At 40.6% G+C, this 15,127-nt stretch overlaps 1 protein-coding gene across 1 annotated transcript in view; it reads right to left on the bottom strand.

The window, feature by feature from the left end:
• Positions 1-15,127, bottom strand: part of plcl5 (phospholipase C like 5) — a 65,760-nt gene that overhangs the window by 14,521 nt on the left and 36,112 nt on the right. Inside the window, exons 2-3 of the mRNA XM_003442159.5 lie at positions 10,242-12,728; positions 3,576-3,779 (exon numbers count right to left, since the gene is read on the bottom strand). Of these exons, the coding sequence (XP_003442207.1) occupies positions 3,576-3,779; positions 10,242-12,728 (2,691 nt within the window). The remainder of the gene's footprint in view (positions 1-3,575; positions 3,780-10,241; positions 12,729-15,127) is intronic.

Here is a 15,127-nt window from a genome sequence, read left to right as displayed (position 1 = left end):
GTCCATCAGATTCTTACTTTAGTGTTCCCAGTCAAAATTGACCGGTCAGTTTTAAAAGCTCTTAAATTAGCATAACAAACATTTTTCACCACCAAATTCAGTTCAATGGGTCATTCAGTGGGCCGTTCAGTGGGTCATTCAGTGGGTCGTTCAGTGGGTCTTTCATTTGGTCATTCAGTGGGCCATTCAGGGGGTCAGGGGCCAATGGGGTTGGGGTGGGGGGTCGAGTGGATTCCCATTCATTTCCTATGGCGCTCACTTTTGATCGGGAACACAGCAGATGTAACTAGGTTGATATAAACACTCAAAATTCAATGAAAGAGGTGCTCATCACTTTCATATGTTCAAGTGCATAGTGTGGAGGATGTCATAAGGCCTTGAGGCAATCAGATGTAAAACACAATATTTATGAGTGTTTTAAGTTGTAAAGTTGTAAGTTGTAAAGATTTGAGTCGAACACGACAGGAAGGTTTTAATGATAGAGCTATGATACTGATAAGTCTGTTAAATTACAAAGTCAGCATTTTTGCCAGCTTTCTTTACAGTCTTCAAAGCACACACTTTCAGCACTACATTATATTTACTCTACAGTGCTTTTACTCTCACACACGCTCACACCGCCGCTTTGTCCGCAGCAGCTGTGTTACTTTCAAACTGTAATATGTGTTTAAAAGCTGCATATTTTTCTGTGGTATAGTTTTATCTTCCTTTGTAAAATCAGATGCTCTACTTTTTAATATACTCCTCCATGTCTGTGATTGATCATATGCTGACAACACTCCTTTCATGTGAACGAGCGGGGGGGAAATGTTGGGTTAACTTAACGAGTTGATAACCAGCTTTGAGTGACTGCTTATCCCAATTGCCAGTATTAGGGTAAGTGAATCCAGATAACGGAAAGATACTCTGGGTATGCTTCGTAATACAGGGCTCTAAGCAACAGGATGGACTGCCAACGTTACAGTGCCTGTCGTCCCCTGAGGTAGCTTATGCCAGAGCTATTTTGGCAGGTTAGTGGTTTTAATGCTGTGGTTAATCAATGAATATAAAGATGAGAACAAATAAAAATGCTAAGAGGGAAATGCTCCAAAAAAATTTAGAGTTGTCTTTCCTGCCACATTGTTTTTGTTCATTTATAACAGATTTGATCCCCTCAGTCAGGGCTCAGTTTGAAGTATTTGGAATGAGCTCGTAATTGCTACGTTTACAGGGACAATAACAATTCAGCCTAACCCAATTAAGGCAACAAAGCTGCCATGTAAACGTCTGACTAGATTAATTCTGGTAAGATCATAATCAGAAAATTCTTTTCAATTAATTGGGCATCTAAACAACAAGGCTGAGATTTCCTTTGTCTTTTATGCAATTATATAAGTAAGTTAGGTAAAATTCACGAGACGAATGTACTTGCAAGCAACGTGTTTGGTATGTCAGCGGTTAATGAGTCTTAAAGCAGACATTATTTCCTAATTATCTAACAAAACATGCTTTAGACAGCTCTCTCTGTTAGTATCAGTATTATTAATGGAAAAGTTATACTCTAAGCCATAGACATCACACCACAGTGCTGATGAGGAGCAGCTGGACTATCGCTACAGCACAGAGGAGGAGGCTAATGAAGTTTCACACTCCTGTGGGAGACAGGAAGTGGACTCTCATAATGTGTGTGTGTGTGTTTGTGTGCATGCACATGCCTCTTCTTGTTTTGATCTTTTCAAGAAAACTAGTTTAAATGCAGAAATTATGCAATGGGAAGTCATTTGGGACAAAAATGTCATTATGAGTATGGTTTAAGATTACAGTAGAAATAGAAAAAATGTTCATGTATAATATGTAATCAATCTATATTTCTAAATGAAAAATCTTCACAAAACCCCATAGACTGGAGTTAGTACTGTTAATTTCATGGACATTTACAAAAGTGAAAAGATATGCAACATATCTCTAAGCTGCATTACACTCTGGTCTTGTAAGTAGCTCACACTGACCCAATTGTGGGTGACTCGGGACATGAACTACAATCTGAAATTATACAGTAAACGGCCTTGTGTTGGCAGCCATGCTCTCTTGAAGTTACAAGCATTTACAAACAACACACACGCACACACGCACACACTAAGTCCTCTGTTCTTCAGCAGGGAGTGTGGCAACAAGCCAATCTCAGAGAAGCAAACACAGCTGCCAAGCCCCAAGCTTCGGGACAAGACTATAGGTTACTGAGCATCCAACATTTTATTAGCTCCTTAGACCTTGGGTATCTGCTGTAGAACCGCAAACCTCTAAGATAACACAATTAACAGAACAATTACAAGTGCTAGAAAAAACACTGGGAAATAAATCGGGGAAGGTGACAGGATTTGTCACGAGAGAGAGAAACAGGGAGAATAATGAACATTAAACATGAGAAACATGAATAGAATAGAAGAATAGAATAGAATAATCCTTTAATTGTCCCACAAGGGGAAATTTGGTTGTAACAGCAGCCAGAAAGACACATATACAAACAAACAGTACACAGGACACAGAACAGAAACATAAACAATTTTTTCTTACATATTTACAATGGACAATGGACAATGAGAGTTGGGGCCTGTTTTTTAGCTTCTTCCCCAAAAACCTTTTTGTAGGTAGACTGGAAAGTTGGTTTGATAGGACCAAGCCTCCTGCTGTGAAGCCAAAGCAGACTATACTGTACGTGGAGCTGTGCCCTGTGCTCTTTCTGATGTCTGCGTGCATCTGTAGGTGTCAACAGCAGGAGCGCTGTTGACCTGAGCAGTGTGCATGCTACAACCTTTTCCTCACCACTCGTTCACTTCATCAGCTCCCACTAAGTCTCACAAGAGAGGAGGGGAGGACAAACAGCGGGTGATGACTAATTACAGACAGCGTCCTCCAACCCCCTTTCTGAGCACAGCCAATGTCGAGTGGGTGAAAAATATGGTTTTCTTGCAAGAGAGGAGGCAAGACAGAGAAGGACGTGTGAAATAATACAATGAGTAGCTGAAGCTATACAATCCGGCTGGTCATTGAGCTGGTTTGAGCCATGTTTAGAAGCCGTGTATGACTCAACCAGCTGTGTTAACGCATGCAATGTTAAGCAATCAGGCAATAAGGCAGGGAACAAGTTTACTCTCTGCTTTGCCTTTTTTTCTAGTTTACCTTTGTAAGCAGAGCATGTATGAAAATCTGCACGGGGCAAGAAATGCAAATCACATCATCCCAGCGCAGACTTTGTTGTTACACTTGAAGGCTTTATGCTTTGAGATCTCATCTTTACCCCAAATCGATATTTACTTGGATGCTGCACGATAAAGGACAGGTGTTACTGTCTCTCATCACACACGCAGCGCGAAATGTAATCAAGTGTGTCTGAATGTTTGTGTGAACTGAATTTGAACAACTGAAATTAAAAGGAAAACACAAAAGTACTTCCAGTGCAAAATTCAGATCCATTCACATAACATTTACGCATATCTGTATTATTAACGCATTTGTTTGCCTGACAGCGTCAAAGGCTGTGGCATTCACTCTTGTCTGTGTGTGCTGGGTTTTTTTTTGTTTGTTTGTTTTTTTACCATGTCATAGGCGTTCAGTACTTTGCGCAGCAGCTCAGGCACAACACCCTGAGCTTCCATGGTGGGATAGGTCTCGCTCAGGTCCACAGTTACCCTCAGCGATCTCTCGCTGTTCATCAGCCATGTAGACACCGTCAAGATACACTGCTTCATGTTGGCTGCAGGGGTCAGACCACAGAGCTCCTTGAAGGACACCATTGCATTCTGGGAAGAAAGCACCCACATGAGAAAATAGGAATCTGGTTATAAACAGGTACAAATGGTGGACATAAAAAAGACTGTGTGACACATTTGTGTGGGCATTGTTCTTAATTTCAAGATCCTCCATTAATTAAAAGTTAATGTTAAACTACAAATAAATCAATAAACATAAATATTCTATAAACAGCATTCTGTGCCCTTGTATGTCATTGGTCTCAGAATAGCTACTGCAGTGTTTATCTCAACTGCCAATGTATCCAGCTAAGGAAAATTCCTGTTGATATATTGCACTTGGTGACTGATGACGTCATAGTTGTCCTAATAGAATACAACTACTTTTTCGGATCAGTTTAAGTAAAGAGATTTAATAAAGAGAGTTGTGAGTTTCTCGCCTGATTAGAAACAAGATAAATCAGCACAGTGTTTTTCTTGATGACCAAGATGACCCTAAAATTATTCCCACTTCCTATAATATCAGTCTGCTCAAAAATAAATCATCTAAAATCTCTATCTCAGCAAATCATGTTTGCATGGCTATCACTGACGACTGAGCGTGATCCAAACCTCAGTCGCCTTCTTGTCACAGATTCAAGAGGCCTTGAGGATGATACTGAATCTTGAAGTACTCCCATTGATCAGTATGTGTCACTGTAGTAAGTCGACAAGGCTTGTTTCCAGCCAAATCTTTAAAAACCTTGGGTAATTTTGCCTTTTTTAGTGTCTTACAGGTACTTGCTTGTACAGTTAACTAAAACAAAATACAGAATTCTGCACAGCTGTCAATAACACCTTAAATAAAACTGAAATGTGTTTATAGTCATGGAATTTATTTGCAACCTAATACTGAATCTGCTTACTAATTCCTCAAAAAGAACCCATCTAACATAAACATTTAGTAAGCACATACTCTAATTTCTTCTTTTGCTTGCATGGGAATTTAAGCAAGCAGACCTTATCCTTGAGAACGAGTGAGGTGAGAGAAGAGAAAGGGACGGAGAAAGGGAAGGAGTGTGGACAAACAGTCATGTTTGAAGCATGAGTAACTGAAAAAGCAAAAAAAAGGAGAGACAGTTAATGAGAAACACTGAGAAAACTAAAAGGTGTTAAAATTTAGTGACGAAAGAGAGAATATGAGAGAGCAAAAAAACAGTTTAGAGAAAACAAGCTGGTGTCGGTGTTTGGAAATCAGTCCACATAGTGGAGTCTGCTGCTTGGGAAACCAGCTGTCTCCCTGGGCTAGGCCTGCAGAAAAATCCCCATACGTTAGAGGACGTGTTGTCACTGGGAGGCCCAACCTTACTGTAGACAAAGAGTGTGGTCAGGGGACACAGGATCTGTATGCTGAGCACCATACACGGTTAACACCCCTTGGACCGCTGAGCACAGCTACAGAGAAAAACAATGGTGGAAGTGGGACAGCTCTGGGGCTCTTGATTAAAAACCACTGTGTGATTATGCGTGTGCCTGAACGATCAGCATGTGTGGCTGCATGTGTTTATGTCTCAGTGTGGTCTGAGCTAAAGTTATTAACATTCATTATGTTTTGTATAATTCCTCGCATGTGTGCTTGGGACGACACGAGTAAATGTTTTTTGATAATTGTTGAGCAATAAAAGCCGCAGTCTTTCCAAGCCATGGTGTTACAAAACCCAATGAGAGGCTTGTGTTTTTAATTACTCCCTTCCCCACTTTGTTCCTCTTCCAGCATTTCCCAAATGGGAGCTCTGTGTCCAGTTAGGACCTTGCTTTTGTTTCAGTTTGCCCTTTTCTGTCTCTCTTTCTGCTTCTATCTCTGAATAACTCTCTTCTCTCTTGCCCGCAGCACTAAGTGATGGTGAACGCGCCAATGATGGCCCACATGATTTTCAGCAAATAAAAAGAAAATCCCGGCTGGCAGCAGTTCTCATCCATCAACACTTTATAACATTCACGGGCAGCAGCACTCAGAAAAGGACTTTATTCAAGTCTCCCGCAGAAGTAATTAATCTGCTGCGTAGATAGATCCACATATTAAAAATGCCAACTTATTATAATAGCCCACTGGTCAATGTTCATGGATTCCCTTAGTCTTTTTAATATTCAAATTTACTTCTTGTTCCTTTGTTATTCAAAGCAGAACACCTGGAAGCTTTGCAGCTTAAGGATGAAGGAGTCTTAGAAGAGCTAAATGAGGTGAAATAATGCTTTTTATTTGAAAGAATGAAAGCAATCAAATAATTCATTTTGCTTAATATATTTAAAAAATAAGCGTGTGTGCGCACTGAGTACAACAGATGTGTTTTTTAAAGAGTGTCTAGTTGTCGCCTTTGGGTTTTTGGCCACAGATCCTTTCATTCAGCTGTCTCCAGATCCACAGAACCGCTCTCTCTGCAGCTGGTCTGTACAAGCCCTTCCCATTTGTCCATTATTTTACATTTAAAAGGCAATATGCCTCATTCTAAAAACACCTTTATTTGTTCTCTTTAAAGCCTCCCTCATAACTTCACCTCTTTCATCTATTTCATCAACTTTTATCTCTTCGTTTCAAAAAGGCGTATTTACATTTCAAACCAGAGGAAAATGTGGTTTAATAAGAGGTGCCAACACGATCGCATCAGCTGAACACACGTTCACTTTCAACCACCAAGCATTTTTCATGAAGCCTTATAAATTAAAATGCTAAAGCCATTTGTTATGAGAGATGAATCATAGCTACAGAACAGAGTCTGTAGGGTCTTAACTGTGACACATGGCATGCCTGCAACGAAATACTTAATCTGCATTAGTAATTTTATTTGACTCTTACAAAAGTAAGAATATTTATTAGGCTGTCAGAGATTTATAAGACAGATTTGGCCATATTTCATGACTTATTAATAATTTCTGCTGACAGACATCAAAGTAAAGATTAAGAGGACCTTATGACAAACTCAAGGTTTTGGTTCATGCCAAAAAGAAAAACATGTGATTATGCCACATGTCAAAATGTTTTGTCAGGCTGGGGATTTTTTTATTTATTCGTTTATTTCAGTCAGTGGTGCTGACTAACTGCTTGTATTAACAGGTTTAACTTAATTTTGAAAAAAAGGAAATACCGTACTTTCCTATTATTCCTCTTCTGCATCACAGGATCAGTTTCACCCTAGAACACAAACATATTTTCTCCTGTGCTAATAGGAATAATGAAGCCCTTTTTCAGAACATGCCCATTTCCACAACAAAAAAATGCATGACTGCATGCCACGGGATCTCTAATCATCATTACATCTCTGCTAATTTAGTTCAGTCTGTCTTTTGTTTGCTTTACCATTAGACTGAGGTTGCTGCTATCTGAAGACAAACAGACCTCATGATCATGATACGTAGAAGCGATGTGCTGCACGCACCTCGAAATTTTATTTCTACTTATAAAAAACCCATCATCATTACATATTTGATTCAGTCAAGTCTGCCGCTATAAAAATTCACCAGTTATACAGCAAGTCAAGTGTATTGAAGACCTAACTTTTTACCCCTTAAAAGCCTACTAAGACTATGCCTGGAGGCTCTTCTCTGAACTGAGCCGCTTCTGTCATATTTCAGGCCGGCTTATAGAACAAAATGACTGAGTTTCCATCAGAAGTTAGCGAGGATAATCTCTGCCTATGCAGCTATCCTTGAAAAAAGTCCAGAAACTTAACATTTTGTTAACAAAGAAAATATCACTACTTTGTTCCATGTGCACAAGTGTGTAAAGTGATTTACAGTAATGTTTTAAAACTAGACTTTGAGGAAAAGATTAAATCTCTCATTTCTCTCCAGTCATGGGCTCCTTTACACATATGATCAATAGGCAAGTAAGAAGAACAAACATGCATATATTTATTCATTTTAGTCTTTTCTTTCACTTAAAAATCTACTTTTTAGTGGAAGATAGAACACTGTTGTTGGAGCCGTTTCAGCAGTGTACAAAAACGACCTTCTTCAAACACAACAAGAGGCTGCCGCCGTAAACTAACAACTTAAGAACACACACAACAACAAAACAACTCTAGCCAGCTCTAGTTGAATTATAATTTGTAGACAGCACAAATGGCACAAGCATTTATGCCACTCTGCAGTCGCCACACACCATATATTAATGACCACCAACAAAGACACTGAAAGGCCCGTGCTGTTGCTCATCAGTGCTTACAAATCTTCATTTGAGCTGAGAGGAGCATTAAAATACTGCACTAAGTGCCTAGCAACCCACTCGTCATCCTGGGGCAGTAATTGTCCCTCATTAATGATTACACTATTCATAAACTTTAGAATTGTACACCAATGTCGCTTTATTGCCCCTTTCTTTTATTACATTAATAGAGCACAATTAGTGACAAGCCTCTGTCCACAATAGCAAGTGAACTAAGTACAATGCGAAACATTTACAATGGCTTTTATTGCTATGGATGCAATAAAATATTATGTAAATTTATTTTGAAAGCCTTGATATTACACAAATTATTAATTAAATGGCCAAAAAAGGTTAGTAAATATTATCAGCTTGTTTTATAGCCTCAAAATCTAGGTAAAATGTTTAGAAAAAACTGGTAAACTTAAAAAAATAAACTACTCTTATGCTGTCTTTACCCTATGTTGCATTATATAAGCCAGTTTAAATATCATATTACCAAAGAAAATCATATCTGAATTTGATGTTCTAGTGATCTGTACTGTGGAATCACATACAGTTAAGCCCATAATTATTCATACCCCTGGCAAATTTTGACTTAAAGTTACTTTTGTTCAACAAGCAAGTTCTTTTTTGAGCAGAAATGACACAGGTGTCTCCCCAAAGATAATAAGACGATGTACAAGAGGCATCATTGTGGAAAAAAATATTTCTCAGGTTTTATTTATATTTTAGCAAAAAGTATCATGTCCAGAATTATTCATACCCTTCTCAATAATCAATAGAAAAGCCTTTATTGGCTATTACAGCAATCAAACGCTTCCTGTAATTGCAGACCAGCTTTTTGCATGTCTCCACAGGCATTTTTGCCCATTCATCTTTAGCAATGAGCTCCAAATCTTTCAGGTTGGAGGGTCTTCTTGCCATCACCCTGATCTTTAGCTCCCTCCACAGATTCTCAATTGGATTCAAGTCGGGACTCTGGCTAGGCCACTGCAAAACGTTAATGTTGTTGTCTGCTAACCATTTCTTCACCACGTTTGCTGTATGTTTTGGGTCATTGTCGTGCTAAAATGTCCACTGGTTCCCAAGGCCAAGTTTTTCTGCAGACTGCCTGATGTTGTTGTTGAGAATCTTCATGTATTGCTCTTTTTTCATGGTGCTGTTTACTGTGATTAGGTTCCCTGGTCCATTGGCTAAAAAACCACCCCCAAAGCATTAGGTTCCCACCACCATGTTTGACAGTGGGGATGGTGTTCTTTGGGTTGAAGGCTTCTCCATTTTTATGCCAAATGAAGGCAACATCATTGTGACCAAATAATTCAATTTTTGTTTCATCTGACCATAACACTGAAGACCAGAAATCTTCTTCTTTGTCCAGATGAGCATTTGCAAAGGCCAAATGAGCTTTTGCATGCCTTAGAAGTGCCTGGAGAAGTGGCGTTTTCCTTGGTCTGCATCCGTGGAACCCAACAGTGTCCGTTGGACTGTCTGCCTTGAGACATTGCCACCAGCAGAGCCCAGATTCACCAGAATGGCCTTGGTGGTGATCCTTGGATTCTTTTTCACCTCTCTCACTATTCTCCTGGCCAGCACAGGTTTCACTTTTGGCTTCCGACAACGTCCTCTGAGAGTTTCCACAGTGCGGAACATCTTGTATTTTTTAATAATACTTTGCACTGTAGCCACTGGAACTTGAAAACATTTGGATATGGCCTTGTAGCCCATTCCTCACTTGTGAGCAGCCACAATGCACAGCTGCAGGTCCTCACTGAGTTCCTTTGTCTTAGCCATGAATGTCCACAGACCACCTGCAGAGAGCTGCTGTTTTTCACCTGTTGAGTTGATCAAAACAGCTATTTCCAATTAATCAGGGTAATTAGGATGCTTTAGAACAGCTTTGACTATTTGGAATGGTATGGAACTTTGGATTTTCCCAGAGACTGTGACAGTTTATAAAGGGTATGAATAATTCTGGACATGATACTTTTTGCTCAAATGTAAATAAAAGCTGAGAAATATTTTTTTTCCACAATGATGCGTCTTGTACATCATCTTATTATCTTTTGTGAGATGCCTGTGTCATTTCCAGTCAAAAAATTACTTGCTAGTTGAATAAAAGTAACTTTAAGTCAAAATTTGCCAGGGGTATGAATAATTATGGGCTTAACTGTATATATGGCAGTTTTTTCATTGTACTTTTCTTTTAAATCAAAAGGAAGTGATGGGGGAATATGCAGAGCACATCCACAAACCCCACCCCAACCATCTATAGACTGAGAAGCCAGTTTCTGAACTGTAACTTAATATTTTCTTAGTATGTAGTTCCTTACCTGCACATTTTCTCTGAGGTCTGTGGCCTCCCTGAGAGGCTGGGTGGAAGCTCTGAAGAGCTCATCCACTACTTTGATTCCTGTGGTCTTGGTTGTGGTGTACTCCCGGGCCTTCCTACTCTTCCTGACAGATATACCCCTCTTATGACCCTTTCCTCCACCACGTCTGTTAGTGATGGCCACGTGAACAAACAAGGTCGTGTTGGGTAAGAACTCTCCTGTAAGAGACTGCAGAGGGACATGCCTATAGCCTGGCTGTAGGCACTCAAATGGGATGGTGTACTGGCCAATGAACTCATCTCCGATGTAGTCATCGTCTAGAACCACAAAACGCAGTACTGCAAGTTCAGGTAAATTAATCTGGAATTCAAAACTCTCATCAAAAATAGGGTTGTCACCATTCTGAGACACAGTCTTGGTTCTTTGCTCAGCACAGTCAGCTGGTATGCCATGTATCTCCACATATATGTAGGGCTCCACCACATCCCCTTTAGCAGCAGAACCACGAGGCTTGGGAAGATTCTGCCCACTGATGACTTTGATGTGAAGAAGCTGTGCAGACACTCCTGGAAGGGAGTCCCGAGCATTGGCACTAAAGTAGGACACCTCCGCCCTCATAATGGCTGGCCGTAAAACATACCCACAGTTGCCATTCTGCCTGAACCACCCTAGGTTGAGATCCATCATCAGGCCTGGAGTCTGATAGTTCATGGCCACAATCTGGCAGCCACATTTCCAGAAATCCTGGGGGTTCATGTTGCTAGCATCAATCCTCATGGGAGTGGGATATACCCTGGAGAGGAAGCGCTTGTTATAGCAGACAAATTCTTCTGGAAACTCATTAGCAAACTTGTTTGCATCTACCTCATTGAAGGAACATATTTCCCAGTACTTTTGTTCCCTCTTAGAGAACTCAAAGTCCCTGAACTGGACTGACTTGCAGAGAGATACAAGATCAGACAGCTCTCTGCACAGCCTGAATGTCTTACAGCCCAAGCCATTCAGCTGGTCTTTCTCATCAGTTCCCACTCTTTGGGACATTTCCAGACCCTCCTCCTCATCTGTCACATCCCCTTCAGCATCAGTACAGCTGGGTGGCAGCTTCTTGCCTTTAAGGAGGATTTTACCTTTGAGTTTCTCAGGAGAGGGTAGGTAGTTTTCCTCCTTGTTGGGTGAGTCAATATACAGCTTGTCCCCGAGAATCTTCTTCGTGTGCTGTGCCATGACCCTCTGCTGGGGAATGCAACAGTGGGTCACTAAGCAGAGAATAAGGGGGTACTCAGAGCTCTCAAAAGCATATTGGTTAATAATGTCCAGAACTTTAGAGAAAGCTAGCTGTGAGGCTACCGAACTGCCCACATACACTACTGGTTCATTATCAGGGCCATCCCATACAACTACTTCAATGCTGCGACACCCCATCCTCAGAGCTCGGATGTAGCTGCTGATGTCTGACGAACCCCAGAAATGGTCCTCCAGAAGGGAAGCATTATGCGAGGAGTTGATGTAGTAATGGGAAAGAGGTTGCGTCATATCCTGGCATACACGTTTGTGCTGGGGGTCAAAAATGTGGCATTCTGAGGACAGGAGGTAGTGTGTAAAACCGTCAATGGAGAGGTAGCCTCTCTCCCTGCCTTCAGCAGATGGCTCAAATTTCTGAACAATATCCCTGCACATGTCCTCTGTTACTCCTTCCACACCCTGCTCTACCTCTACAAAAAGCATCAGATCTTTGCTGTCAAGATATTCCTTGTTACTGGAGAACTGCACCAGCAGGAAGAAAATCTCTGGCCGTGTGCATAGCTCACAGTAGGCCTCAACAAAAGTGTCCAAGTTAATTGCCTCTCCGTACTGGTCTTTAGCTTTCTGGAGTTCTTTGAATTTCAGTTGTATCCTAGACTCTTTCATTCCAGGGTTGAGCCCCTTAATTATCTGGGTGGCTCTGAATAGGTCTATGTGTCCTTCCTTTTCCACATCCGCTAGCTCAAACACTGATCCAATCCAAGATGTTCGTAGACTTTGCTGACTCGGTTCCACCATATCCACAGTGTGGCGGCCATAAGACACCAGATACCTCAGGCCCATCACCCAGGTGCTGACAACATCTGCTGTGCTAGCCACTAAGTCTAAGGACTCGTAGTTATCCCCATAGATGATCGAGAAAGCGCATTCATCAGGAAACTGATCAGAGAGGCCATTGCTGCGGAGAACAGGAGTTTTTTTCCCCAAACGGACCTCCTTAATGCTCTTGATTTCCAGTTTAGCCTTCTCTGAATCTTTCTTGGATGGCTCCCAACGCAACCAGTGCATGTCCGGATCCAGCAGGAAGTAGCGGTTGTACATACGCGAGTTGGAGCGCACCTTCTTCATTTCACAACCCTCCATCATGAAGGCCATGCAAGCAGCTGTGCTGTTGATCTTGCGGTCGCTCGGCATCGAGCTGAAGGATACCGTTTTCTTCCTCACCTGCCTCTGTTTGGAACCATCCTGGGAACAAAATGGGGTAGGGAAGAGTTGGATGAGAGAAAATGTTTCATGTTAGATATTATATGTGAATTCAAAAGCAGAAAGGAAACAAAAAGATAGCATTATGTCTATAGTTAAATATATCTATATGTAGATATGTAAATCCACACTGAATTAAATGAAGGAAAATCCCATACTATAGCTGCTAAAAGGTAAAGACAGACAACAACAACAGCACCACTTCCATCTGCTAATAATTTAAATATGACAAACTATTAAATTCTAATAAGTTATTACTAAATATCCATCACACATTAATAACTCTAAATCACATATTAATTCTGATTTAGTAATAACTATTTCAAATAAACATTTTAAGAGATGAGACACAATGCTGGACGGTACGATGGTATGATTTCTCTCATAGGAAAACCCCAGAAGTTAATCTGTTTTCAATCTTCTTTTGTACAATATAGAATCTGAGAGAATGACAGACTGCAGTGAGACTTTTAGAATATTGGTGCAGAATAATTTGAAAAGGAGACATCGCTCTACACAGCCCCGGGCTAAATTTTTGTAAGTTTTAAAATAAAGCTTGCAAAGTAAAGTAAAACTTACAAGTAAAATGCAACTTGCAAACACCACCTGCAATGACATGCCTGAACATTTTCAGCTTTTAGGTCTGTTAGTCTAACTGGTGAGAGTACACAGCACTGTCCTATTTCCACACAGAGCTGTGGTTAGCTAGATAGCCTGAATGCACATGGCCTGGTTTAAAACTTGGAAAACAGGCTTGCTGAATAATGCATAGCACAAACAGTACATTAAAAACCTAAACCAAGCCACAAATTACTGTTAAAGACTCTAAACACAACACCTTTGAGACTCTTTCAAAAGGGCATTTCCATTACTACAGAGCAATATCGGTAGCTATGGTTTGTTTAACCTCCAATAGAAGATAAATGTAACCAAAGCCACTTAATTTGACCTTGTCTCTTGTGTCTTCATCTTTTTTTTGTTTTGTTTTTTGGAAAGCCAGAAAGGGCAGCCACCCTCAGGGCATCCCCTTAACACCCAAGACAGTGACTGCTTGTACAGGCCTGATAAATCTCCCCAAAGCGTGGTCCAACTTTAGCCACAGTGAAACACCTCCGGATTATCCATCTTCCACCTGACAGCCAGAAGCAGATGATGCATAGCAACTCATCACGATTAATGAGCACCATTTTAGGCAGAGCTGAAGAAATGACATGATCATTACTCCACTTGTGCCCTTGTTTTATGACCTCTATCTCATTGTCCTACACATAAGCACTCAATATCATAATGTCAAAATCTTTAATTCTTCAGTGCTTCTGAGAATACCTTCTGGATAAGTTTAGTCAGTGATCACTGATCTTACCAGATGGTGTGCTTTAGCCCAATCATGCCTGGACCACCCAGGTCAAAAAGGTTGCTTGCAATGCGTTAAAATAAAGCTAGTATTTGTGTTATTCCCCTTGAGATACACTTGCATGCAATTTCTGTGAGAGTTAGTGCCAAGAGCCACAGGCACATGGAAATGCATGGACCCGTGCCAAGACTGTAAGGGTAAGACAGTGCTGTTTGGTCAGTTTGTAGCTCCAAATTTTTTTTACAGAGTAATATGGGCTCATCAACCACTTCACATAGTAGATAAACGGGCCAAAGAGTTGATTCTGTCCTTAGATCCTTATTTGTCTTGCGTTCATTTCCTCCAGTAGATCATTCAGCCCCATCCATCATAGGAGAAGCGGGAGATAAATCTGGAGGCCATAATCAAGAGCTCACATTTCAACCCAAATGTCATGCACTTTATTTTGACGAGCACGGTCCTTTCACCTCATGTGACAGAAAATTACAGCTACCACTCTAGTCTATTTTTAAAAAAACAGACTGAAAGACAGTTGGTCTCTCCTCTGGTTTGCTCTTCATGAGCTATTTGCAAAATCAGCCAGATGGACATGAACATTAACTGGGGTATTGGGAATATGACTGAAAGCAGACTGAGCAAGTGGTTCTACGAGGGAAGATCTGTTCAGGTCTGATTATTTCCAGGCCTTCTTCAGGGAAGTGATGTAGCCACAGAGGGTCAAAGGCTATAAGGGTAATCTAGTGTCTCATTAACATGCTGTTACAATTAGCTGGACAACCAGACAAGACAGCATGCTGTTTCTCTTTGCCCCTCAATCAAAGCTAAGCAGCAAAACACAACTGAAAACAATTCTGCTTTTCATAGGATTAGTAGTGTAGTAGTAAATGATTACACACTAGTTGGAAATGATAATATAATAGTACATGCATGACTAACAAAGTTCATGGAAAATATTTTTGTTAATTTAATGATTTGAACTGCCTGTTTACAATTGTTTAAACCTTCTTTCACTGTTTCTTGCGCTCTT

This window comes from Oreochromis niloticus, linkage group LG4 (assembly GCF_001858045.2).
Source record: "Oreochromis niloticus isolate F11D_XX linkage group LG4, O_niloticus_UMD_NMBU, whole genome shotgun sequence".
Taxonomy (NCBI): domain Eukaryota; kingdom Metazoa; phylum Chordata; class Actinopteri; order Cichliformes; family Cichlidae; genus Oreochromis; species Oreochromis niloticus.
The sequence above is the reverse complement of the archived record's forward strand: the minus strand, read 5'-3'. Positions and strand labels throughout refer to the sequence as shown.